At 37.3% G+C, this 27,581-nt stretch overlaps 1 protein-coding gene across 9 annotated transcripts in view; it reads right to left on the minus strand.

The window, feature by feature from the left end:
- Nucleotides 1-27,581, minus strand: part of EPS15L1 (epidermal growth factor receptor pathway substrate 15 like 1) — a 43,116-nt gene that overhangs the window by 3,610 nt on the left and 11,925 nt on the right. For 2 of the 9 annotated variants that reach the window (XM_086627944.1, XM_086627951.1), the window contains 12 exons: nt 25,294-25,379; nt 24,820-24,892; nt 24,132-24,299; nt 23,078-23,275; nt 22,632-22,796; nt 20,382-20,508; nt 20,209-20,259; nt 19,718-19,854; nt 18,566-18,626; nt 18,110-18,192; nt 16,844-16,976; nt 4,529-4,734 (listed from right to left, as the gene is read on the minus strand). In XM_086627944.1, the coding sequence (XP_086484070.1) occupies nt 4,529-4,734; nt 16,844-16,976; nt 18,110-18,192; nt 18,566-18,626; nt 19,718-19,854; nt 20,209-20,259; nt 20,382-20,508; nt 22,632-22,796; nt 23,078-23,275; nt 24,132-24,299; nt 24,820-24,892; nt 25,294-25,379 (1,488 nt within the window). Of the gene's footprint in view, nt 1-4,528; nt 4,735-16,843; nt 16,977-18,109; nt 18,193-18,565; nt 18,627-19,717; nt 19,855-20,208; nt 20,260-20,381; nt 20,509-22,631; nt 22,797-23,077; nt 23,276-24,131; nt 24,300-24,819; nt 24,893-25,293; nt 25,380-26,883; nt 26,947-27,581 lie in introns of all 9 variants that reach the window. The other 7 variants (XM_086627943.1, XM_086627942.1, XM_086627947.1 and 4 more) reach the window with 7 other exon arrangements.

A 27,581-nucleotide genomic window follows, 5' to 3' on the forward strand; every position in this document is an offset into this window, starting at 1 on the left:
AGGAAACTAACTCATCTGGGCTGCACGTCCCTGCATCCATGTCTCAGTTGTGTATGAAAATGGCCAGAGGACTGGAGCCAAACAAAAACTCCACAAACACAAAAAAAGCAAGTTAGTGGTTTGGGAGCACAGCAACCTACATCCATTTTTAAGAACAGTAAATAGCTGGTAAAAAAAAAAAAAAGTGTTATTTACTCTTGTGCAATTCCATTGCAGAGTGTTTTATTGTAGTATTTCCTGCTAAGGGTGAGAGGTTTTAATGATGACTCTGGAGACTGCTGATTTGTGAGAAGTTTCATCATCAAATCAAAAATTACAAAAAGAGCTTCTGTTACTGTTCATAAAACATGTGCAGAGTTTTTCCAGTAAGAAATAAAGTAAGAGAATCCAATTGACTTCAGCAGAAAACACTGAGGAAATAAAACACATTTTAGCATTCTGAGCCTGTTTGAGCTTCCCAAAACACACTGAAGTACACTGCAGCAAAGTTTTCCAAAATTATATTTCAGTATTCACCACTGAAGTATGCAAAAGTTTGCTCGTTTGAACATTTTTGCACAAAATATTAAAACATTTGATTAAAATCATAACAGTTTAAAACTAAAATATAATCTGCTACGATTTAATTTTAGCATTTGCTGAAGATGTTAACAGAAGCGTTCGCACAGCTGCAGGCAAATGTTTGCATTATATCCCACTTCTAAAATTTACTTTGTACTATCTTTTCTTTGAATGTTCAGAAAAACATGTTATTTGGGGTTTTTTTTGAAGAGAAAGCTACATGGAATTTATAGATTCAATTTCAGCTGAATGCATCCTGCAAAACTGCCCTGCGGTCCCCAACACGGTGACTTTGAGCACAGCAAAACACGCTGCTGCACCAGCTGACACGCTGCACTTTCCCAGACCAGCTCAAAATACTGAACTGAATATTAAAATACTGAACCAAATATTAAAACACTGAACCGAATATTAAACACAACTTTGAGCTGCGTTTAAGACTCAGCTCGCTGCGTGTTTAATACATGCCTGGCTGCACAGGTACTGCACTATGGGTCCCCACCCCTGCCTTTTCCACTCTGCATTGTATCCATAATCTGTATTTTTAAATAAATATGCCTATTTGAATTGCTTTCAAGTCCAATTTCTTTCAACCCAAGCCCAATTCTTATTTACTTATAATTTAGTTAAATTACGCTTTATCTGTGTGATTCTGGATGCTCACAATTCCTCATTTTATTTCTCTCACTACAATTTTTCAGATGATTTGATAAAAAAAAAAAAAAAGAAGAGTATTTTAAAATTACTTTTCTTCAAACAACACCTCTGCTTTCATTGCTAGCAAAATTTAGATGAGGACCTTTGCATTCAGTGTTACTGAAGCACAATAAAAGCGCCACACGTTTTATGATATTTTACTTTTAAAATGAAGAAAACCTACTATCATTACTCGTTTAAATGATGTAAGATTTAAAAGCTCATTAAGATTTTAAATAGATTATTTTTTTCCAGATACAGTAAAGACAGACTCAAATGGAAGCAGGACATCTCCACTCATTCAAAGAATTCAAAAAGTTCATATAGCTGAGATGGAGAGTAACAGTTACTATTTTCAGAAATACAATAAGCTTTGGTCAAACCCTCTGGGTATTTATTTTTTTTTTTTAATGTTGAGAAAACAGTTTTACTTATATAGCTTACATCTTGGGATAAGTCTTCCAAAGCTTATGAGAGTCCCAATTATGACTTGTTTATGGTACATAAGTTACATTTTTGTGGTCAGAAGTGCTGAGTTAAAAAAAAAAAAACCCAAAAAGGAAAAAAGGCAAGTGATTCACTGGAAAACTGGAAAAATATGGATGTGCATTATTACAAATAGTTAGCAAAAAGTAAAATTTTCAGGAGCATAACTGACCATTAGATAGAGAAATACGCAACGGTTCATTGATGCCACTGAATCCTGCACAGATTGCCCATAAACAGGTAACGTACTGAATGACAAGTCATTTGATACAACAGCAATTTTTTTGTACATGTCCAGGTTTCAAGAAGTCTATAAATAGGTATCATCTATCTGTCATTTCATTAAAAACATCTTTTTTTTTTTTTTTTCTTTTTTAGAAGGACAGTTAGATCCAAGGCATTAATGAGGAAAGCAGCAGACTGCAGTGAAACAAATCAAATACACAAAAAGCTGCACTGATCTGTGTTTACTAAATTACTGGCTTATATTAAGAGAAAAACTTTAGTTCTAAGGGCTCTGTTTCTTGGAAATTTAAATGCTTTTTGTTGGCAGAAAGATTGCTTTTCTTGTTGTTCCATAAACTGAAGCTGGAACCTAGAAACACTTGAAATCTGAGCTACCAAAAGACTTTGTTTTGTTCTAAAGAGTCATATTCAATGTCAGCGGAAAAGTTAAGAATGCAATGAGAATATACTTAAACTCTGGGTGCATGAATTTGCCAGTGTCTCAGAAAAAAAAAGTCCAATTTTCTAGAGTGGTACTAAAATCTAGTGAAGGTCCTCATGTTACTTCTTTGCAAGAGTAAAGAATTCCAATTAAAAATCAGGTTATTTAATTTTTCAAACCTACTACACGATTCAACGATTGTGTTCTCAGATTCCATGGACTCAAACTATGTGTCAAAACACATTCTGTAAGTAAAATTGCTTAAATTTCCATTATGAACAAAGTTTCCCAAACATCAGGCAAAGCAAAGCACAATATTCTTGCTGATCACAAGGTAACCAGTACACTTAAGGCTTCATACAGAAGGATTGGGAGTTATCAAGTGTAGCAACACAATTGTGTTATAAGCAATCAAAAAAAAACCAAAACCAACCCCAACAAGCTGAAAAGAACATGGATCAAGCAGCTCTTTTTTCAGTCAAATTCAGTTAACACTTCTTTTTCTTACAGCAGTAGAAAGCAATTCATAAAACTGATTAAAAATTAATTTCATTTGATGAAGTGCCACTCAACAGTAATTTTAAGTGTTTACTGCTCGAGATCTCATTTTTCCTACTTTTTCCTCCTCTTCTAAAATGACTCTCATCTCCTGAGAACCTGATGGCACAGCAAATTTAACACTAGAGCAGCCACTGGGATGGGGGTCAGAGATTTTGGTTAATCGTTTTGATACGATCGCTCGGCGTAAGCCACACTTAAGTTAAGAAATGCAGTCTGTGGAGAAAGATGACAACAGTTGGGTTAAGTCATTCCATTCTGTTATTGGTCTTTCATTGAAGGAAGAAATTAGATGTTGGTCAAGAAATTTCAGATAAAGCAAGTTTTGCGTCTTATTTTTATTCAGAATGTCACCATTTTGTATACAATCACAGAATTGAACTGGGCAAACTCAACAGGCTAGTACTAGCTGTGGTAAAGCATACACAGTATCTGGAACTTCGACGTTTTCAGTATCATCGATAAATTAAAGCACTGAGGCCAGCTAAAAGTATGCACAGATGACCTCGACTAACAACATCAAATAGGAAAGTGATACACGTTTACTATGAACTAATAACTAGGGGAAAAAACATTAAAAATAAGCAAATTGAAAGATTCAGCTTCAAGGTCTCCGCTTGTTGAACACTGAACTGTGTCCATCAGTTAAGCGACAGATTCAGTTGGCAATTTTCCTGCATGGCAATGTGACAGGACCAAAACACGTGGAAGGAGGAGGAAGCCTGAGGCTGTGGATGGAACAGATGTCCATCTATTCATGGAAGCAGCAAGAACCACACTACTACCACATTTACAATGACCTCCCAGTCAGTAAGGTACCTGCCAGTGCTAAAAACAAAGCCAGGCTTTCAAAAACCCTGGTATTTTTTCATGAGTGGGTACTTGGCTTTGCTTTCAAACCTTCTGACACTGTCTGTCGGAGCGCAGTATGGATGTTTCTATATTGGTTCTACAAAACACTTTTGTTTTCTTGGTCTAACAAGGGCTCTTCTGCAATATCAGTAACTGGAACAAAATTCAACAGCTAAATTTTCAATCTCTGCCTTGTATATGTATCTCTAGGACCACATTCCATCATATACAGCAAACATTGTGACAGGATTGTTGGAATTTTTTTCACAAACAATTACAAATACTTTATGGAATCTTTCCCTTCAAGGATTCGCTTCTCAGGATATGGTGAAATTGCTATATAAACGTTCTCAACATTTGTTTTCGAATCTTTACATCATTGGCTCCCAAAAATCAGTTTACAAAATAGCCTCCATGCAACAAAAACAATACACAGATTCTGCTACAAAGAATTTGTGAGTAAAGGCACACTGTACTAAAATAATTTAAATGCAAGTAAACCCTTTAAAATTTAGTACGAAACTTTTTTTTTATTGAAATAATGCCTTTTTATTACAGAAATATTAATACAAAAACAATGAGGACAGCATGAAGGTACTAAGAGACAGAAGCCAGTGAACAGTAGGTTTGCAGTTAAAACAAAAACCCAACAGATTGCTGCAAGCAGAGCAGAAAGTGGTTTGCTCAGAGACAATGAACTTAACTTACAGAGCTGAAGTCTGCAAACCCCAAGGAAGAGTCTTTAGAAGTTTTACTTGAAGAGGAGGGAGCAAATGGATCTTTTCCACTAAATGGGTCCCCAAACCCCTTTTTACTTTGAAACGGGTCACTGCTGTCAGCCCCGAATGGCTGGAATGGATCATGGGGCTTGGGAAAATCTGAAGACCCAAGGTGGCTTACAGGAGTACTTTTACCTGGAAAGTTTAGGAAAACAAAAAAAAAAAACAAAACAAAACAAAAGGAGAAAAAGAGAAGTTACTTACCATGGACAATGCAAACCCCTTAAATAGGAAACTACTGATGGACATTAGCATCATCCATTCTTCCTGGGATGGTTTGAAATTTAACCAAATATAATGGTACTCATTTCACAATGCAAATAATCTCAAGCAGTTGTTTCATTTAAATGGATTTATCATCTTACTTATTCATACTGCAATATTAATACCATCAAGATTTTAAATGATCAAATCCAACATTTGGTCAGAAGAATTTGACAAGTATGACTTAAGTTCATTTTCCAGTATTAGAGACATTTCAAGTTTAAGTTTGGGATTGTATAAAAGACAAAATACTTAAAATATATATCACTAAAGATAAACAATTAATCATGTTTAACTTATCTGTGACTTTCCAGAATGCATGCATTCTGTTTTTGTTTTTTTTTTTTCTGGAACTGGCTTATCCTCTCCCACTACATGTACAAGGGAAAAGAGACTGATTAAGAAATCACCCTGCTCTCAGGTGCTTGCTGTGCAACCCACCTTTTGTAGGTGACTGCTTGTTCTTATATTCCACTCTAACAACAAATAGAAATCACAGGAAATACTGTGTATGCTCATAATTATTGGCTGTATATTTTACTTGTTGCAATTAGAACCTCAATGGTTAATTTTTAATTCCCCTTGCAAAAAGTACTATTTCATTAGGTTAAATAACTCAACAGATAAATGTAATTTTTTTTCTCTTCAAAAAAAAAAAAAAAGATTGCTCCTGACAGGTACACAATCTTGTCTCCAGGGAAAATACTCCTTGGCCGAACAATCCTGATTATAACGTGTACTTGACAAATGATAAAGGAAAATCTAGAAAAAATCTACCTTGGGGGTTCCTCATGAACTTTGTAATATCTGCTCAAATCTGCGGAAATCCTTATTTGTCAGAGAGAAATAAAGATGAGCAAACTGGAATTAAACAAATAACCTATCCAGCAGCCTGCCTTCACCTGCCAGGAAATCACAGCTCAGCCTCTCCTGCCCCGGGGCGAGCCAAAAGTCCACCTTCCCTGTGCTCTGCTTGCCAGCCACCCGGCCCCCTGCCACCAGCGGGCTCCGCATCGTGCTGGTGGCACCTCCGTAATGACTGCACAGGGGTGGGGGCCAACAGTCCTCAAACTCAGTGAGCTCCAGGGAAAATGTGAAGCAAGAAAGTCCACAGCTGAACAAGCAGACAGGAGGAGACGTAGAAAACAAGACACATGCAGCAGGAGATACAACTGGATTTGTTTAGTTGCAAGAGTATTCAAGGGGAACCTGCTCATAGTCCTGTAGGCAAGTCTTCCATCAAGAAAAAGGCTAATGGATTTAGATTTTACCAAGAAGGATTTGTATTAAACAATCTGTGAAATTTTTAAAACTTAAGAATACTCAAGGCTGCGTAGGGAACTTGTTGCATTCCATCATCATGTCCATGAGGTTTGAGAAACTCAACCATGAGGTTTCTAGAAATCACACTGGTTTAGCTGCCTTGAAGCTGGAGGATAAATGAAATCTCTTAAAGCTCACTCTGGTACTGTTTTTCATGGTTCAGTACATGCTCCATCCTGGTTAACAGATGTGGCAAGAATATACAGATACCCATATCAGCACCCACATGTGGGACTTCTAAAGACCAGTGACTTGTCCTTCATGGAAGGAAGTGCAAAATATACAAGAAATACCAGCAGCATTTGCTCTCCCCACGAGGATGGACCCTCCACCACCCCAGTTTCAAACTGCCTTTCCCACCAACAGAGGCCACGTTTTTGTCCCCTGAAATGGCCCGTGGCATTTACATCCTGCTCATCACCATGGCCTTTAGAGGTCTCACCTTCAGGTACAGCTACACAGTGGCAGGGAACTAAGCAAACCTGGTAGGAGATGAGTAACTCAGCATTTTGTATGGAATTCTCCAGATAAAATAATTTAAAATAATTTTCTCTTTTAACTTATAAGAGCATTTCTAATTCAAGGTCAAGGCAAAACAAGAACCCTCTACATTTTCTCCTCCTTCCACTATTGCCAGTTACTAGTGAGCAAATCCCCTCCAGTATCCTTCACCCTACATTGCCCCAAACCAATTTTGATTGACAGAGGCAAAAATGGCCCGTTTTAAGCTGCTCTTCTCTTAGGTTCCATCTTCTGTTGCTGAAACCACTTTGTGGAACTGGTGACTGTTGATACAAACGCAGGGTTTGCAACGTATTTGCTCAGCAAGCCTGTTTTTTCTAGGTGGCCTGTTTAATGTTTTTGCACAAAGTCCCTAGTGGTTTCGGAACATACACAAAGAGCATCGGGGTTTCTTGTGCTTCATCTTCACAACAGATCACAAAGAGCAACTTTGCTGTAGAGGAAAAGCCATCACGAATGCTAGCACTGCTGCTAATAATACTGCAAATTTTCATTTTACATGCAATGCCATTTTCTTCAGCTTTTGCATGTTAAAGAATAAAAGTGGGCTTTGTTATTCTGAAGAGAAGGTGAGAGGGAAACCCTTATAAAATCAGGTTTATTTTTTGCAGAACAATTTTAAGGGCAGTGCCCACGCTGAACATGCCAATCCTGACACGACACAGTCCTCAACGAGCCCTCTTTCACTACGCTTGGCACATTGCTTATAGTTTGGTTAATCCTGCCACACTTGGCAAACACGGTTTTGAGGCCTGGCAGAAGCTTGTTTCGTTCCATTAGATCTTCAAATTTAGTCATTTACCGGCCGCAAATTACTAATAACGACACCAGAATGATCTTTCTGACATCCTTGCTGGCTTACACCAATCTCCCAGTGCAAAAAAGTGTATATTTAAGCACACAAAGATTTTTGCATTCCCATGTTTAGTACGTCAGGAATGTGTATTCTGTATTATACAGTATTTCTATAATGTAACGCAAAAATACCCAAACCACATTAAAAAGTCACCAACTGAACTGAAAGACATCAGTAAAATTGTAATATTGCAAAACATTCTCTTAGTAGTAACTGAGATTGCATTAATCTTATATTCACTGGAAAATGTTACGTTTTTACACGATACTGCTCATCGTTTTTGAGGTATGGCAGTATGAAAGTGCAGGCAAACAGTTGTAACCCTTACTTATTTGATTTTTCTGCTAATAGTTTCAGGGGAAAAAAGTTCAGAAAAAAGCAAAACAGGTCCTGTTCTGAAACCACAGCAGTTTCAGCAGTTACCCAAGTGGTGCACCCAAACCACACCGAGGACTCACTTCAGCAAAAAGAGACGATGAACAAAATGGTTTACCACAGCAAATGCTGTTAACTTACAGTGAACTCCACCCATACGAAGGGTTTGTCTAATTTCATACCCCCCAGCAAACGTTAGGGTTGAGATCTGTATTTCAAGGCAAATATCATCTCACCAGTAGGATGCAACTACAGAATTTGTCTTAATGACTTATGAGATATTGACAATGAAACAATGAAGTGAAACATTTACAGTTTTTTCTATATTCTCTCTTCCAACAACGGTCCTACCTCTCTGCCTAGAAGAGTATCTTACTGAATGATGAGAAGTATCATGTTTTCATGTGTTTGAAGACTGGATCATGCATGCTCACAGGCAAGCAGGGCAGAGTTGAGATGACAGGACTTCAAACTTTCACTGAACAAATACTCCTTGCCAGAAAACTGAAGTGAAAAACATGCTTTAAGAAGTTGGAGTTGTGCTACATAGGATAAGTACTGATGGTGTGAGTCAGGTCCATACCTGCAATCATATCTGAATATATAGTACCAGGGTTCCTACCTCTCACATCTTTTATATGGCAGAGGAAGTGTTACTCCAGAAAACTTCGGAGACTGTGCATTATGTAAGGTGCCTCCCATCGTTCTCTTGGCACTTTACCAAATCTATGCTTCATTCCTAACTTACTCAGCATGTTTTTCACCATCCTGTGAAATTATCCAGCTCTTCCACTGATGCTGAATAAAACTTACACGAACCGTGAACTTCAGGAACTTACAGAAAAATTACTACTAGTTTTCAAAACGTGCTTGAAAGTTAGTTACATTAAAAGAAAATTAAAATTTTCTACAGAATTCTCAGAGGTATTTGTCTTCAACAGAGGCTATTTCTGCACTGTATTTCTAACACAACTGTTTGGCGATAATGCTTTTTGCACAAAATCACATCACATACTTTTAGCAACAGAAGGAAGAATTTTTCCTATGCAAAAAACTCTCGAAACTGTTTTTGCTTAGTATTTGCAAAATTTGCACCTTGAGCTAGCCTGTAACTCTGAAAACCTTAGCTTAAGAAAAATATTCTGAAAACTACGAACTTCTTGAAAGGTGAGGTCAGAGAAATCGTTACACGTTCAGCCTAACAATCCGTTCTGAAACAGATTCTGAACAACCTCTTTCAACAACCAGTACTGAAATATCTTTACTGTGACAGATCAGCATAAACAACAGAATCAAAGCGTGAATGGAATTTTTAGTTTGTGGCTGGGCAGGTGCTCCACCCATGAGTCATTTATCCTACACAACAAGGGATGCCTGTGCTCTAATGCAACTGTCAGGTCTTCTAGAAGGTATGAAAAATAAAAAAAAATTTCCTGTCAGTCACAAACTGAGGCTGAATTTTTCACTCTCGGCTGCAGATGAGGAAAAAAAATAAAGGTAAACAGGCACTGTGCTGCTGTGAATAACCTTGTGGACTCAAGAAGCTCTAAGGAAACAGGTGTGTGGTATCACTCAGAAATAAACATAAAACTCCTGCACTCCTGCGATCACGCAACGAATAATCATTGATCCCCACAAGCTGAATCATCTAGACCAAATCATTGATCCCCACAAGTTGAATATGCCCATGTAAATAAATGCAAGGGAATTATTTAAAATTTTTTTCTGGTCACTTAATACGAATTCTTTCTTTTGTTCATAACTCCTGATTACATCTATTACACCTATTATGGCTTCTTTTTTCTTAAAAATACAATGCAAATTCATATCCTGGGGACATTGTACCTGGTGCAGGTCAAAAAGAATGGCCGCAGAAACGTGATGTTTAATCACTAAGGATTCAGAAGACATCATTTTCTTGCAAGAAATGAAATCAGTAAACGCACACAGCAAAGAATTCAGGCTCTGGTTTGCATGGTTTTTAAGCAAGATCCTGAACAAACTGTGAAGTCTCAAATTTTTATCTAATTGAGACACTGAAAACAGCATAGGCACACGAACACTACTGAAAACATTCACAACTCAAAAAGCAGCAAAGATCTGTGCTCTTCTGTCCTCACTGACAACCGTCAATATAAACTCAACGTGGACAGTGCTGTTGCACTGCTTTATAGACGAAAAATAAGTCTAAAATGGTAAAAACAGTCAAACCATAAAATGCCTTAAATTTAGAGAAGTGACACATCTGAAAAAGAACTATATTTATCGTTGACATAAAGGAGGAGGAAGCACCAAATACAAAGGAAGGCAGCAGAACAGGGCTGTACAAACATCGCCGTTCCGTGAGCCCTTCTGCCTCGTGCAAGCACGGTGCTGGCTGACAGCACCCAGCGTCTGACTGTGCACAGCCGCAGTAAGAGGCATCTCAAATGGTTCAAGGGTGCAAAAAACGTCCCACAAAGTGAGTGTAGCTCAAAAGCTTCTAGTTAAGACAATCCTGGTCCAGGTAAGCCTGGAATATGTGTGCATATCCCATCTGGGTAACCACTCGCTAAAATTCTGAAGTCAAACCACCTTCAGAATATTTTCTTTCAGTTTGTATGCTTAATCATGAGCACTTAAGTGGGCAAATCTATCTAAAATTTACCTTCCAAGGTCCATGCACCATAGGAACAGAACAGAAAGCTGCTCTGTGAGCTGGCTGTTAAGGTTTCTTGCATTTCTAGCTTCTTTGAGGCTGCCAACAGTCTTCTCCCACAACCACATTTGTGAGGAAAGGGCAAAGGATCCTCACTCAAAACTAGGGAATTATTATTTCTGTAGATGATGGATTACAACATGCATAACAAAGAGTTTTCAGATTAGTTCAACAAAATATGAAGATCCTGAAGATCATAATAGATCTTAAAGCCCAGTCACCTTTTCACTTGTTTAAGCCATCAACTGGTTCAGAGATCATTTCTCTTTATCTGCCAACTGGCAAGACAAAAAAAAAATAGGACTCGATAAGTCAGATTTTGCTTAAGTCAGTAGGGGCCTTTTCTGTTCATTGCTGGGACAGCAAAACACATCTAGCAGTTTTGCAATTTGTGATTTGGCAAAAGTACTGAACCCTTGGCTGGTTGAATTTATTATCAATACATAATTACTATGATTTTGTAGCAATTTCTAGTCACTCCTACTAAATACTGGGCAAACCTTTGTGATAACATTGAGGTCTTCTGGGGCTGCACACAAGCCAGGCAGCTCTGAGGGATTAGAATCACACTTCCTAATCCAAGAAAGTATGACTAACCAAGGGCTGGCTGGTTAGTCCCCTATTCTGTCTTCTCAAGACTTTTTACAATATTTTGACATTTCAAAAACACTACCAGTCACAAAAACAATGTGAGAACAGAATCGAAGCCCTTAACTCAAAGACAGAGGTGTTAACCACTGACCTCTGAAATGCCAATTTATAAATTCAGCTGCCACCACACATCAGAGCTACAAAGAACAAATGGATCAAAAGCCAAAGCCAAAGCTATTTGACAAACTCACTGTGTGCAGTCTGGAATAATAACTTCCCAATAGAATTTATTTTAACACCTGTATTTCAAATAGCAGCTAAATAAATCCACTAATTTATTTCTTAGACGGGATGAATTCAATATGTAATCCTTTGAATTCTAAGTTACATGATATTTTTCTGCTATTTATGTATTAGTGTGCCAAAGAAAAACTGAATTTTTAAAACTACATTAGCATTTAAGAAGTTCGCTATTAATAAAACACCCATCACCTCTATTAGTCACTAATATACAACGTATTTAATATAAATTATAACGTTTACACAGGCTGAAACAAGCTAGAATGATACAAATAATTTCATTTTTTTTAAATCATCATTGCAAGAAGGACTTTTTTATATTCTTTCAAGGTTAAAAAGGTCAAAACCACTTTAAGCAAGCAATAAAAATTTAGAAGAGGTTGAAGGTTACACACTGGTTAGTGGTGAAGGTTCTTCCACTAATATCACTGGTTAACAGCACTGTTATAACCGCAATGTGGAATGCATGGTGCTGCATCTAAAGGAAGTGGTAAGGGTGGGGCAGAAGCAGTAGGTCCCACGATCAAAGCACTAGAGCATTGAATTTTACTTATAACCCAATCACTGACACCCACACAGCAGCTTCCTGTACTTTAAAAAAAAAAAAAAAAAAGAAAGAAAAAAGAAAAAAAAAAATCTGTTTCTCTCTTTTTGTAATCAACAACTTTTACCTAGAAACTAGTTAGCGGTGAACTCTGACTGATTTCAATCTGCAGCCCATGGCAGAAAACATAATTGTTAATCTGTGAGAACCTCCAAAAAACCATTTTAACTGACAGGTTTCAGTGTATCTGCTCTTTCAAACCCTTTTCTTCTTAATTACACAAAAGTCCTACAAAACCCAAGAAATTAGTGTAAGAAATATAAATCGACCAGACGTTCCGTAGCACTGCACACCAAATCCTCTCTGACAGAAAATAAAATGTACTTGTAAGTCTACAAAACTTACCTATGTTTCAGGACTCCTTGAGGAACTAATTTGCACTGGAATTTAGACCCCTGTCACAGGGCACCTTCGCTTAAGTATGTCAATATATACTACAATTCTTTTTGTTAATATAAGTAATTAATATTGTCTCGTTTCCCGCTCATCATAGCCCGTTATACAAAGCACTGGCCTGTTTATATCTGGATAATTTTTTGGTGCTTTTTGAGCATTAGTCAAGATACAGCATCGACAAATGTAGAAAATTTTTCACTTCTCTCCAAAGAAACCTTCAAATTCTCCAGTACCACCTGGTGAACATCAAACTACTTCACCCAAGTCCCAGGGGAGCCGTACGAAACCCAGTGTCCATCAGGAGCTTCATGGACTACGAACGCAATCCTGAAGAGAAAGAACGTGCACTTACTCCCTTGGGAATTTTTATTAGAACAGTCTAGTCAGAAGAGCTAAAGAGCTTTTCTTAGCTGATCTTCCTCAACCTAAAAAGAGAATCTTAAACTGGGTGAGGGGCAGAGATACTGATTTTTTCAAATCTTTGCATGTAACAGATGTGTTGGGGCTTTGATGTACGCTGGTATCCAGGCTTGCTGCTTCTGAAACACCTTCTCCTTGTCATTTTCTATTTTTATTCACTGATTTATTGGCCTTCCTTGAATTCTCTTTAAAGGTTCTGCACTTTACCTTTAAACAGTTACATTGAAAAAACACAATATGGCATTTAATCAGAAAAACAACCATATGACATTTCTTTTGGACCAAGCAAGGATCAGTTTAAGACTCTGTAACATCTAAAGACTTCGGTTCAAAAAGGAGTAAGAGAGAAGTAAAATGATTTATGAAGAACAGAACAAGCATAAGCCTGAGATTCAGCTTAAGATTCAACTTAAGGAAATAATCTCATGATTGTCATCCCCTCTCTTAACCTTAGTTCTCAAGAAGGCAAAGATGGATCTCAAGGGTGTCTAACACATGCCACCCAGTAAGTGTTTGCCCATCCTTGCCAGATAGTAACAACCACAGACATCTGCTAATACAGTCAGCAGATCATAGCTGCTTCTCAATGACCAATGTTTTGAAAAAAACAAACACCAACTAAAAACAAGCAATCAAACCAGAACAACCAACCAATCTTCACTTCACCAGCAGCCAGCAACAGGTCAGGTTTACCCACTGCAACCCTGCTAGGGACAAAACTGGCAGCAGCAGAAGAGTTCCCTCAAGCATGTGATGATGACTGTCTCCGGAGCCCTTAAACGAGAGCACAGCTAATCTAAACTACACATTCCTTTTACAGGTTTTTCCAGGTACATCCAAAGGCCTTTTGATCTGACCTTCACTGAAAGGAAAGCAAAGGCTGTATCTGAAGTGTTTCCCTGGCCCCATGTTCAGTTCCAAAGGCTTGCTCTGCCTTTGTCTTCATGAAGAAACGAGATCTGATGCACAACCCCAACTCTGCATTCATCCAGACAAAACATAGACACGTGGGCAAGGTGGGAACTGTGGCACGCTTTGGCCACACCTTGATGGTCCAGGACGTCCTCAACGGATTGATCAGACAAGGGCATGTCACAACTGCTAAAAACCTTTGCATATAGAAAAGCACTGAATTGGGATCAACTCCTGGTAGATTTTGCCAGTTTCCCCTATCAACAACTACCTGAGAACAACTACAGACAGCTCGCAATGCTGTGCAAAAATATTTATTAGTATTTTCACTTGACTGTAGAGTGTGGAGGACAAGTAAAGCTGTGCATCACATCTTCACTGCACCTGCCTAACAAACGCAATATTAAAAATCTCCCCCAACAGAAAGAACAGTTTTACTATAAAGAGTATAAACTGGGAACAGAAAGGCAAAATACAGATTTGTCTGGTAATAACTAGCGTTTATTCATCTTTCAGCAAGATCTTTATCACTTACTTGTTTTTTAATTAAACAGACCAATGAGAAAGGTAAGAAACAACGGAAGTTTCTCGTCTGTTTGTTTTCTGAGCAGCGTTCCCATTTCTAACACACTTGTGCATCTGTATCTCTTGCTAGAATCACAGTATATTACTATATAATTTCTCATGCTTTAAGTAACCACTGAAGATTGCTTTAGTTGTGGAAGGAAGGGAGGAGTATAACTGCATAAGCACATGAGGCTCGTTTGCTTTAAAAAAAACCCTGCTTTGTTTCCTCCTTAGTCTATTTTATCATAACAACATTTGCTTTTGGTAGAGCAGCGGAACCTTACAAATATTGTGTCTCCCAAGACGAGGGGAAGGTAAAAATTTAAACAGATTTAAAAAAAAAAAAAATTATTAAAGGCCCAGTGCAAACACCTAAATTAAAAACAAATTATTAAAGCTAAATGTTCTCCATAATTCCTCCATACAAAAGAGGGAATGATGAGATAAATCCTAAAAAACCCCACGTAGGTGAGTCAATCCTATGGCATGCATTTCTCATCTCTGCTGCTACAATTACACTGTATTTGCTAGGAATAATCATGTTTCGAACAAGAAAAAGAAAGAAACCACATGAAAGAGATAATACAGGTATATTTAGTATTTGTTTGACTCACTCAACTTTGCATAGGCCCTTTAAACACCGAAATATTTTATGCAGACATTTCTTAAAGAGAAAAAGATGGCCACTTAGATACTTTCCTTGAAAACCAAATAAAGAATGAAAACTACCACCACTCATGATGGCAAACAAGATTACCTTTGGCTTTAAAATTCTGCTTTTATTCATTTGTGTCCTATTAGTTGATATTAGTCAACACCACATACGATGTTTTTTTTAATTACAAAAGGCTCTCTAGTACCTCAACAGTAGAAAATACTTACAGAAAGCAAGCATGGAACAGGCTGCTTCAAGAACTCTTCCACAATCCTAGAGCATTTCCTGACAAATTTTCATCAATACTCACCTACACAGAACCTCATCATTTGATTTCAAGATTTTAGTGTGCATCATCATCTCTTGAGCAATAAAATCATAGAAATAGGAACAAACTAATGCTGCTGTAATGGCCTGCTTTTAAGTCTGCCGTATTAAATAATATTTTCCGAAATTTGGATCAATCTATGGGATATTTAATGACATCTTCAGGATACCCTGGTAACAGAAAGCACTTTTCACATTATCCAAGGAGCTAGTTCTAGCATAACTGGTTTGCAAAACAAGCCAGATCAACAATACCTGCTATAAACAGGATGAGTGTAGGGTGCAGGCTTTGCTCCAAAACACACGACCAGAAAGGTAGACGATGCACATATTTAGACAGGGAGACATCAAAAATGGACCTGTTTTCTTTGTATTATGCTTCCTAACACTGTCAGCAGATACATGAGAACACTAGATGTTGACCCACATGTTTGATGCAAAATTATGTGCCTATTCATAAGCAGAATCTAGCTTTTTTTTAGCCAGCTAAATGTTCACTGCTAGCATTAACTGAACTACACCACTGTTGTTAAAAGCAGACTTGAAACTAACAGCTCTAAGTGGCTTCAGTTCTTAAAACAGTTTCACTGGTATCTGAGTATTTTGAAAATCAGCTCTAGGGAGGGTGAACAAGAAGTTGCATCTCCATTAAAAGAGATGTTATTTTCAATTCAGGAGATTCATAGATCTCTAAACATTTCCATACGTAATGGACTTGAAGCAGGAACAAGCCATATATTCAGAAAGTGGTTTATATTTAATTAATGCAGCAATCTGTGAATGCAAGAACTATCATAGCTGGACAGATCAAGACAGGTCTTATCTAGCCCTGTATCCTGTTCTTGTCAGTATCTAGTGGCAGACGCCTCAGGAAGAACATCAAAACAAGGTAAAGATACAGCCATATTTCAGACTACCTTGCAGACATTCAGCAACACAGGAGCTGGAGAGAGTACTTGGGCTTTTGGTAGACCCTGTTGGATTTTTCTTCTAAGAATTATCTAGTTCTTTTTTGAAGCCTATTTAAACTTTTTTGCATTCACTATATTCTCTGGAGAAAAAAAAAAAAAAAATCCTAAATTTAGAGTACTGTATAAAAACCAAACCTCTTTGTTTATTTTGAAGGTGTCAGTTACTAATCCCATTTGTTGCCTACTTGGAAAAGACAGGGTGTTTTTCCCCCCATTTTTCCCTGCCAGAAGTGATTTTACAGATCTGTCACACAGTAGTATGACTCTCCAATCATCTCTTGTCTAGTCTGAAGAGTTCCAGTCTGGTTTACTGACAATTTCTGCCAATTTACTGATAATCTTTTACTTTCCTCCATGGCTGAAATATAAGGTAATGAGATAGAAGACTGTCAACTTGTCCTTATGTCTAATAATATACAGAAAAATGGAGGAATTGACTACCAAAAGAAGCAAACCTCCTTACCACTGGGTGGCTTGGGTCGTGGAGGGACATTTTTCTTCGGTGGTAACGCTGGTGTGTCTGATTTGCTTTTGAAAGGGTCATCTGAGAATCCCACCCCTCCAAAAGAGGAGGCAAAGGGGTCTGAAGCTACTGACTATATGAGAAAAAAGAAAAGAAAAAGAATGTAAGCACATTGTAGAATATCTGGTGTTTCACGAAAGATACAACTTAATTCAAGTAAAAGCATTAACTTCAGAAAATGAGGACAGATTTACAGAATTATGTCAGTGGTGTACGACCCACTGACAGAGGTGCTAGGATTTCACCAACATTCAAAAGTACTTATGCTCTTAATCACTAAGTACTTCTAGAATGTTTAATCCTAAGAAAAAGCTGATGAGAAAAATAAAAGGAAGTAAAACTCTACTTTTTACTACTTGGCAATGAATAGTCATGCTACAGTCTGGCCTTCACTCCGATAAACAGAACCATGACTGGAAACTGGAAAAACATGGTAGATTGCAGAAAGGATAGCTTTTTTCCAAGCTTTCCTTAAGTTACCCACAGCTATTTGTCTTTTTTGTAAAAGCTCAGGGAAAATTCCAAAACTGTATGTTTAACGCTTCCTGTATTCAGCCGGCTCTTGTGAAGGATTCTCCTATTGATTAAAAAAGGCACAAAAATTATGCCATGCCGGGAAATTTGTCATCTTGAAATGAAGAAAGAGCAATTTTGAGGGCAAAGCTAAAGCTTGCAGTTGAACCTTCACTAAAACTTCTACCTCAAACCAAACACATCAATATTTGTAAAGAAGTTGCCACCTAGTGGAGAGCTAAAAACCCCCCCAAAAACCAGTATGAAAATTAGAAAAAAAAATACAAGAAGTTTAATCAAAGTGATATGATTATCTATTTTCTACGAGAGATGAAGTATTCAAGAAGCAGACATCAGGACTTAGAGGAAGGCTGGACACTGAAATATATTAATATCTGGAACAACTACCTTTTCTTACAAGTAAAAACTAGGAGTTATTTATTTTGCTCTTCCACTATTTGAAAATGTTTTCAAAAAGTTCATTTATCTCTGCTGAATCTACTGGTCTTGGTAAGACTTTGCCACACCTGAGATGGATGGAAAATGCTTTCCTAAGTAACTGGTGAGGTTGATCAGAAAAAAATTACCAAAAGTGAGTTGTCAACTGAAAAATTACAATCATCTCACACCCTTAAAAAAAAGTATCTGCACATAAATTTTCAAAAGGACAGTTGCTTTCCTTTTAACTTTTACCTTTGACATCTGACTGAAGTCTGCAAATCCCTCACTACTACTGAAAGCACCACTTCCAAACGGATCCAGTGTTCCAAATGGATCTGAAACAGATATAGGAAAAAAAAAAATTATTTTACTTAAGAATGATGAAGAATGCTTGATGCCAATGAAGTACAAAACTAGGTAGGTGACCAAAAAACACTTGGCATTTTGACCTGGCATGAGATGTTAAAAGAGAATTCCTTAAAACAATAAGTTTTCTACCAGTTCTTTGGAGGATTAAAAAAAAAAAAAAAAAAAGTGAAATTTATAGTGTATGCAAAGACTTAATCTTCATAATCCTTAATAGGACCACAATGACATTTGCTAACAGTTCACAAGACACTTTCTTTATTCTCAACTTTTACATTTGATTCTTCTTTCGTAAAGAGACACCTCCTTACTAATCTCCCTAAGAAAATTTCTTCTTCTTACCTGGACCTTTTGAAGACACAGTGGAAGACGTAAAAGGATCACTGCTTTCAAAAGGGTCGGGCTAAATAAGAACAGATAGACATAATTATTGTTCTGCTGTGCTATGCACTCTCCTTTTTATGCATATCAACATCTCTTGCTTTAAGACAAATTATTTCCAATTTCAGATCACTCTCTTCAGTGGACATACAGTAGAGTAAAAATGGACCGATTATATGAAATTTGCGTTATTAGTGCAGTTGGCTGTTGACAGCATTGAACAAAACACCAAGTACCTACAATGAAACACATTCAAGTGAGAAGTGGATCACACTGAAACACAAGCCATACTAGTTACCAGGGCAAAATAAGAAACTACACCCAGAAGTGTTCAGTCTTTAAGCAACAAGAGACTGAATTTTGGGTCACACATTTACATTATTACTGATTTGGAGAGTCTGTATATAGTTTCTTTTTAAACAGGCAGTGTTTACAGTTGCTCTTCAGTTTGAAAAGTCTGCTGTTACCCAAGTACAAACCTATGTTGCAAAACTTAAACTAACCTCCCACTGTCTGATACCAAAATATTGTTCTAACACTTGGTGGCAACAGTTAATGAATGCCATAAGGGTGAAGGAAAGGATTAATTAAAAAAAACCACAACAAAACAAATCAAAAAATCCACACTGCCTCCCAAACTGACCATACACGTAAGGACAGCTTAAGAACTGTGACTATACATTCGACAAACGTGTTCTGTGCAGTCCTTCCACTGTGTTGGTTCTATTGTCTGTTGGTAGCTCAGTAATCCTTTAGCCAGATCAGTTCCTTGATCCGATTCACTATGTGACTGCACAAATAGAAACATGGATGGAATGGAGGTAATGGTGGGAATGAGTGGGTGCTGGTGGGTTGAAATTCCCAACAGAGAAAAAAAATAAATATATCCACCTAACTGCATCTTCATAGTGAATATATACCATTATCATGGAACTGGAAAGAACAAACTGATGATTGCCTAAACAATCTATTCTTAATTTTAAGAATTAAATCAATGCTATTTCATCAGTTAGGAGAAAAGCATGTAGAGATATTTCCTTCCTTTTAGCTTTCAGACAATAAGCTTGCCAATAGTAAATAAATCTACTATGTATAGATTTAAAAATTACTGACCTTTGAGGGTAAAGTAGGGGGTTTTGTGAATGGATCTGAGGTAAATGGGTCACTCTTGCCCTGTTTCTTGAAGAAATCCTCAGGGGCAGAACTACGAAATGGGTCACTTTCCTTAAATGGATCACCTCCGAACGGATCTAGAAAGAGTATTAAAAGGAATGTGTGTCCATAATGAACCATTCTGTATTTGACCTCCTACTCACTGATGCAGATTTTCTTATAAAAACATACAGTGATTTGGGAAATCTGATACACTTCCAGATACCTCTCTAAAGAGGGTATTAACTAAGTCTGACCAAGTACATATTTATATTAAGGTGATGGAGTTACATGCATGTTATTGCCATATGGATCCTGAATGCACACTCTGCCAGGTTTCTAAGTTCCCACATGCAAACCAAAAACCTGAAGCCAGGGAAAACTTGGAAATCTTTGTGTTTGGCTACAAATTGTTTGTATCACTTCTGTCCTGTCATCAAAAGGGCTATTACCTGCTGGAGCAGGTGGTTGTTCTGCAAAAGGATCATGCTGGAATGGATCACCTATGCAGAATAGAAAAATTATTTGTTTTATCCACTACTTAGCAAGATGATAAAAGTTTGTGAAAATATCATTTACTAAACAATTGGTCTTCAAGGTCTAAGGTCAGTCATTGGTCACTTACTGCCTTTGAAAGGGTCTGCTCCCTTAAATGGATCAGATTTGAAAGGATCTTCTGACTGGAATGGGTCTGTGTGCAATTCTTGTGTACTATTGGTAAACATCAAGGCTTTATTCTTAAATGGATCATCCTAAAAATTAAGATGAGAAACATTACAGCAACTTAATTATTAAAATGCTCAACTACCCATTTAGCAGAAATTCTATGGTATCTTGGTTTCTGGTTTACAATCTTAAAATAACTTCCTAAAGAACTTTCTGAATAAGAGGCTTCTAGGCAGAAGTAATCACACAGCAAAAAGAAATACGGAGCCCGAAGCTACACAGAACATCAAAAGTATTTACAGATAACAATAAAAGGTTAAACTGTTTCTCATATTAATATATTCAATTATCAAATATTTAAATAACAAAACCAATCCAAACCCTCAACCATCACTCTGTCAAGAAATTCTTCTCTCTCAGTTATTTTACAGCTCAGCTTCAGGTAAGAGTTATTTAAAAGAAAAGGATCTACAAATAATTTGTGGACTACAAACAAGAAGTTACTGCTGAGTTGTCACACACAAGTTTGCTTCTTGTTAACTCATTCTTGAGTTGAAAGCCCCAAGTACTGATTCCACATTACAGAGCACTGCACGGCAGGAAGAGTGTCGCCCCAACATTTTGACAATGGAGAGGTTTGTCAGTGGAGGCCAAGCTACAAAAACCCCAGTATGAACAATCAGAACCTCGCCAGCGCACACGTTTGCATCTCATAGCCCTGTCTTTTGTTTGGTTTGGGTCTCTCTGATGAAACCAGTCCTTGCCACAGTAGCAATATGTGCATACAGCACCTGTACCACAGAGCTCCAGTGACAATCAAAGCCATTCAGCTCTAATCTAAGAAATACCCAACAACTACCCACTTACACTAGTGTTGCCAGCACTAGAAAGATACGGGATCTCGTTCATCCCTTTACAAGATGCAAAAGAAGAAGTCTTAATTCGTAATTCTCACAACAACTGGGAGGGAGGTGGGGACAGGAGGAAGAAGAAAGAAGAATTAAGAAACAGGAAAGGGACACAACGTTTTAAAAAAAATTTACTATGAACATATACTGGGGTTTTCTTCCAATAAGTGTTTCTTCAGTTTTGTAAATAAGAGAAACATCTGGACATTTCCACTGGAAATTAAACACAATGTTTATGCAAGCATGGAACCTAAGCACTAAAATGTTTTAAGATCACGTCTCTCAATGTATTGTTTTTAATTCATGCTTTTCTTCTTTTGAGTATTTTGGTTTTATAAAGAAGGTGTAAAGCAGGGCATAAAGGCAGCATGCCTGCTGAGTACTTACTGATGCACTATATGTGAAGCATATTTAACTTCATAGTAAACCCACAGTAAATACTGTGCTTACAAGGATTCTAGAAAATATGTTTCCCTAATGCTGAAGCACCAAGTAAACATGCAAGTAGAATCAGGCAGGCATTTGACTTTCATATTTCAAGTGAAAAAATAGGCTTAAAAAATGAAAAACCTTGTGACTTAGAGTAATTTATTAAATATCAAAATCAACAACAGATCCCCAAAAGAAATTCATTGGAAAAATCTTCACAAACTTGAGTGATCTTATGAATTGGGAAAAAAGACGATTAAAATAAAATACAATAAATGAGATAAATGATTAGCAGCTAGAATTTTTTAAGCAGAAGAAAGCTATCTATGTATTTTGGGATGGAAACACGTATTTTACTGAAATATGTAACAAACATAGCTCACTGCAGAGGAGAAATTTGTATAGCTTCTTTTGGAAATAAGAAACACATACAAGACTAAAGGGAAGTTTACAGCAAGAGAAGGAATCACCTTGGTAAACGGGAGAACTTGCAAGAAAAAAATGAAACATCTGAATTGGAGATCAAGCCCTACCTACTTCCCAGACTAAAGATATGACAGGTTACAAATCAAGGGTTAACACGACCTTTTCTTTTTGCTTTGCAAAACTAGAGTTTGCTTACATATCCATACTATTAAGAGTTACACGGGTGCAAAATCGTAGCACGAGATCTAGCCCAAAGCTTAAAAATCAGGTTTTCCATGAGCATTAAAATCCCTGCCTTGCACTGAAGACTGTTACCTTGTAGGGATCATGGTATTTGTGAACATACCAAAAGCCACCTAAACAAACAACTGAACTATCTGAGGCCAGGTGCAAGTCACAAACCTAATTATTGTAAAATACACCGAGTAACAGTGCTTTTTTCTTACCAGAGCTCCATAATTGCTTCTTTCCGTCTGCCCAAGGCCTTCACTTATGTCTGCTAAATTCGTCAGGCTACCACCGTGAACCCCATTGAGAGCTTCGTTGTACTCTTCTATATTCTTATTGACTTCTTGATGACTCTCTTGAAGCTGAGAAAGTTTACTTCTTGCCTAGGCAGTGAAAAACGCTTCGGTACGTTACGCGTTCAACAACGCTGTCATTCTTGCCCTCTCCTTAAACACATCTGCAAGACAGTTGTGTTTTCCCCCCACCAGAGCTGAACTTTTCCTGACTCAGGCTGGGAATTAACCCACTAAACACTAGTCAAAAAGTGTTCATTTCATGAACCAGTGGGTTTTTTTGCCCTCTTCTGAAAAATAATCTTTCTAGTTGATGTTTATCTCAGCCTTTCAAGAAGCAAAAAAGAAGTTGTACAAGCTACAGTGAATACCTGGTTTATTTCTTCCTGTGTTGATTTTAAAGATTTGATTATTGTTTCGAGCTGCACTTTTCCTGCCTGGATACTCTGCTCTAGCTGAGTCTCTTCTTGCTGGAGGCGATTCAGCTCTGCTTTTGCTCTATTAAGGTCATCTTCCTGTGATTTTAAATCTGATTCCTGAGATTGAATCTGCATTTTTAGTGATGAAATCTGAAACAAAACGTTACGAAAATCGGAGTGAAATTCGAAATAAATGCAACTTAATAAATTATGAATTAGTAATACATAACAGAAAGTTGTAAAGCAACCTATCAACGGCTAAGGAAGACAACAAGAACTTAATATGAAGAAGTGCACACTGATTATTACGTTACACAAAATCCTTGATAAAAGCACATAGGACATTCAATAAAACCAAGAAATATTAATATTTTAAATGACAGAAATATCACACTAATTATAAAGGGAATTAAAAGGTGTTTCTTAGATGGTCACCTTGTAGTTTTCAGAACTTGGCTCCTTTTCCATTCAAACATTTATCAAGTATGGTAAAGTTGATTTTTAACTCTGATAAGAGTTAAAATTACACAGTTGCACATGACTCCTCTTATATACTTTCTTACATGACCTTGTACACAAAGTTTCTACACGAAGAGAACACACTAGCCAGATTGGCAATTGTACACCCCTGAAAACCCACTTTTAACTCAGAATACTGATGAGGTTCACTGTGATCAAAATATGCACCACTGACCATGGACTGTCTCATGGGTCAGGAGTAACACTTCTCAACTACCCTATTAGGTTGAATAAAAGTTTCATATATTCACAGAACAATAACAATTTAGGTAGAAAGGGACCCCTGGAGATGATCTGGTTCAAGCTCCCATTCACGACCATTATGAAAGGTATTTAGGTTAACAAAATCCTTTCTGGGATCTCTGTATTTGTGTGGAAATTGCTACTTATGGTATAAATGAGTAAAGAAAGAAAGCTTATTCATTGAATAAACACAATTTCCTTCAGCAAAAGACAATACTCTTGAGCATGTCCAGAACTAACGTACACTCACCACCTGTGTTTCTTCCTGGCATTTCTGCCTTACATCGTTCAGCATATCTTTCAGTTTGGCTTTCTGCTGGTCCATTTCATCCAGACGGTCTTGGGCATCTTGTTTCTGAGCCTCTAGCTCTTGCAAGTTACTTGTCTCCCTGTCTAAATCATTTTGCAGTTCCTGAGGAAAATTCCACAGTTTGTAACTTACATTTAGCTGTAGGAATGATCAACCACAAACAGGCTAGCAAACTCGGAAGGATTTTCTATGCCATATAGGCTGTTCCCTGCACGCGTATGTTTTGTTTCTGCATATGAGACATCATGAGACAAATCAGTGCCCACAAGATGGAAAGAGACTGTGACACAGAGCACCTGTAATTGCGCTATGCTAATTACCAAAACCAATTCTCTCTGAACAATGATTTCATAAATTACAGTGTGAGGGAAGCACCAACAAAAAAGACGTTTCAAACTGTTCACGCATCATCTTCTATTTATATTAACCAGCATCAGAAGAAAACGTTTCTGATTAAGAACATGAAAATAAAGATCTTTCTCTAAGTTAGAGGAAAATCCCGGGAAAGGAGGAACGACTTGCCCAGAAGCAACACAAGGAAAGACAGAAAAAAGAATGCTTAATTTCCCTTATATTATTTTAGATTAAAATGAGAATTAATAATGATAAACAGAGCTTTTACCTGAACTTCATTGGTTTTCTGTCTGATTGATTCTTCCTTTTCCCTAATGTCCTGCTCCAGCGAATACTTTTCTCTGTAAGGTAAACAAGTACATGGATTCGTGATTAAAGAACACAACACATACACACGTGCATGCAAAAATCAATTAAATATAATTCTGGAAACACCATGCAGCCAAAAATGCCAGCCCATATTCTGGTATATTCTTTAAAGGAGTAAAAGTGAACATATATCAATTATTCCTTGAAAAATTGTATCTGTTCCATAATGGATCATGTGAAGTCATCTAGTAGAATCCAGGCTGGCTTTACATAACTGGCTAACTGTAGGGTAACAGTGGGAGATTTGCCACCAACTTCAGTCACAAGTAATGACAAACTGACTAAAAGAAAACAAAGGTAACGGACACATCAGTACTATAGACTCAATTGGTTCTCCTACTCCAAGATTCTGTTAATAGTCCACAACTATTACCTCTGCAGCTGTGCAATTTCTTGACTAATATCATCCAGTTCCTTCACCCCCGTAAATTCTCCTGATCCAACAGAACTTGAACTATCCTGTTAAGAATGAAACAGTCTATTAAAACGTCAAGTCATAACAGAAGATCTTTTACAAAGGCTGAGGGAAAAGGTGGGACACAATCCTCATTATATGCATTTGCAAAATTCTATGGGAGACATCAAATTATTATGCAACAACCACTGAGCATGCCACACAATTCTACCTGTGAGACAGGAGAATCTCCTCTAGGCCCAGTAACAAATGGGACAGTGGAAATACACAGCAGTGAAAGCACATGCACAATGGCAACGAATAAACTGTAGGCAATGGCAGAATTAAAATTCGAAAATTAAACCCCAGCTCCGCTACAGTCAATAGCAAAGATTTCAGAGAACTTAATGGAATCAGATCGTAATTTCAGTCTTCTTGAGCCCTGCCACAAATTAATGCCAATTACACTCAGCTTCATGCAGCACAGGGCATTTCTGCAGCCACTCAGGTGTAGATCAGGGAAGATGCAGAGGGCATCCCTCACCTCTTAGATGTGAAAATTGTCATTAGAAGTTCTTAACAGAGGATCTCAGCACTTGGTATAAAATTTGTCATAAAAAGGATTGCCAGTTCTTTAAAAAAACAATCACTGCAGCACTGAACTCACTGCTAGTATGACAAATCATGAGACCTACCATTTTTAGATAGCATTTAAAAGAAGAAAGTAGTTTGCTTACTTCACTCACTTTGAGATTGTTCTGATAACCACAGAACGTTTGGCTTTATTCAATATAAAAAAAAAACAAGAACCCAAACAACAAGCCACAAACAGCATAACAAAAAGTGACTTTTTTGCAGAAACAATAGGTGAATATAAGGTTTAAATAAATTTATTAAGTCCTCATTTTTGGATAAGCATTTCTTTTGGTAATATGCCATTAAGTAATCATAAACAACAATCCAGACTAATTCTTCAAGTTAGCATATCAAAAGCTTCGAATATCACTTTTGTATTTTCAGATCAGATACAGATTTGCTGAAGACCTGTACTGTGTGCTGTCCAGGATCACAGTAAGGTGTTACCCAATATGATGATGAAGTTAAAGTGAGTTGCTGTGCTGGTTAGGATAACCCAGTTCATTATTCCACATGAATGGAATCTGCTGTGTTCACAGGAGCATACAGTTTATTAAACCATAATAGACAAAAAAAAAAAAAATACAAAGAACTGAAAATAATGGGATGCTTAAAGCTCTTGCACCAAGGAATATTCATTCCCACAGCTTCAGAGAATGAAAACATGAGTAACATTAACATGTGAACACTGAGCTGCCTGTCAAAGAACTTCTTGACAGATCAACGCGTCCCAAAGTGCTGAGGGAAGCAACACCACCAGGTCAACAGCCAATACTGGCAACTTCCACGACTGCAACATTATCGTCATGCCACGAGCAAGTGTGACAGAACACAAGAGCAAAGGGGCAGGAGGTGTAGAAATAAAAACTTTGTCAAGTGACAAGTAGCATTCATCAACATTTTGGCATTCTTTTGGACATTACAATTACTCACACGACGCATTTCTGTTAGTGCTGAGATCTCAGTTCCTACAGGGGTCAAGTAACCTGACAAAGTCTACAGAAAAAGGATACAGGAAAAAAACTTAAAAGGACCTGAGCAAGAGCAACAATTAAAATATATTTAGAGGCTCAGAAGCCTTCTGGTTAGGGAAAGTAAAGGAAAATACTATATAATTTATAGAAAAGACGAATGTACGGACATTGCAGAAGTATTTATTCATTTAAGTTCCAGAAATACACTAACACACTATTGAGGAAAAGAACAAAGCAGGGTTCAGCAAAAGATTAGCTGCTCCAGTGAAATGGCATTAACAGTGATGGATATTGGATATGGACTGTCAGTGCTACAAGGGATGAATCAACCACCAATTCCTAGAAACTAGGAAGTCATCACTCTGCGTTTAGCCATTAGAAAAATTTCATGTTTTCATGGGAGTAACTTAGTACTGCTCACAGTCAGGGACAGGCTACCAAACCAGCTTTTAACAGTTCCCTGAAGTTAAAAAAGTCCTCTTTTTTATGCAAAGGAGCATTTTTCATGCTAAACTTTTCTTAGTATTATTATTCCTTTATTTATGGAATATTCTACTGCATTCTTCTTTACTTACTGTCTCGTGTTATTAAAAATTTACATTTATGCATATTTTCAAACGTTAAAGAATTTTTTAAGAGGAAATGAGAAAAAAAAGT

Source organism: Tauraco erythrolophus, chromosome 28, assembly GCF_009769465.1.
Source record: "Tauraco erythrolophus isolate bTauEry1 chromosome 28, bTauEry1.pri, whole genome shotgun sequence".
Lineage (NCBI taxonomy): Eukaryota > Metazoa > Chordata > Aves > Musophagiformes > Musophagidae > Tauraco > Tauraco erythrolophus.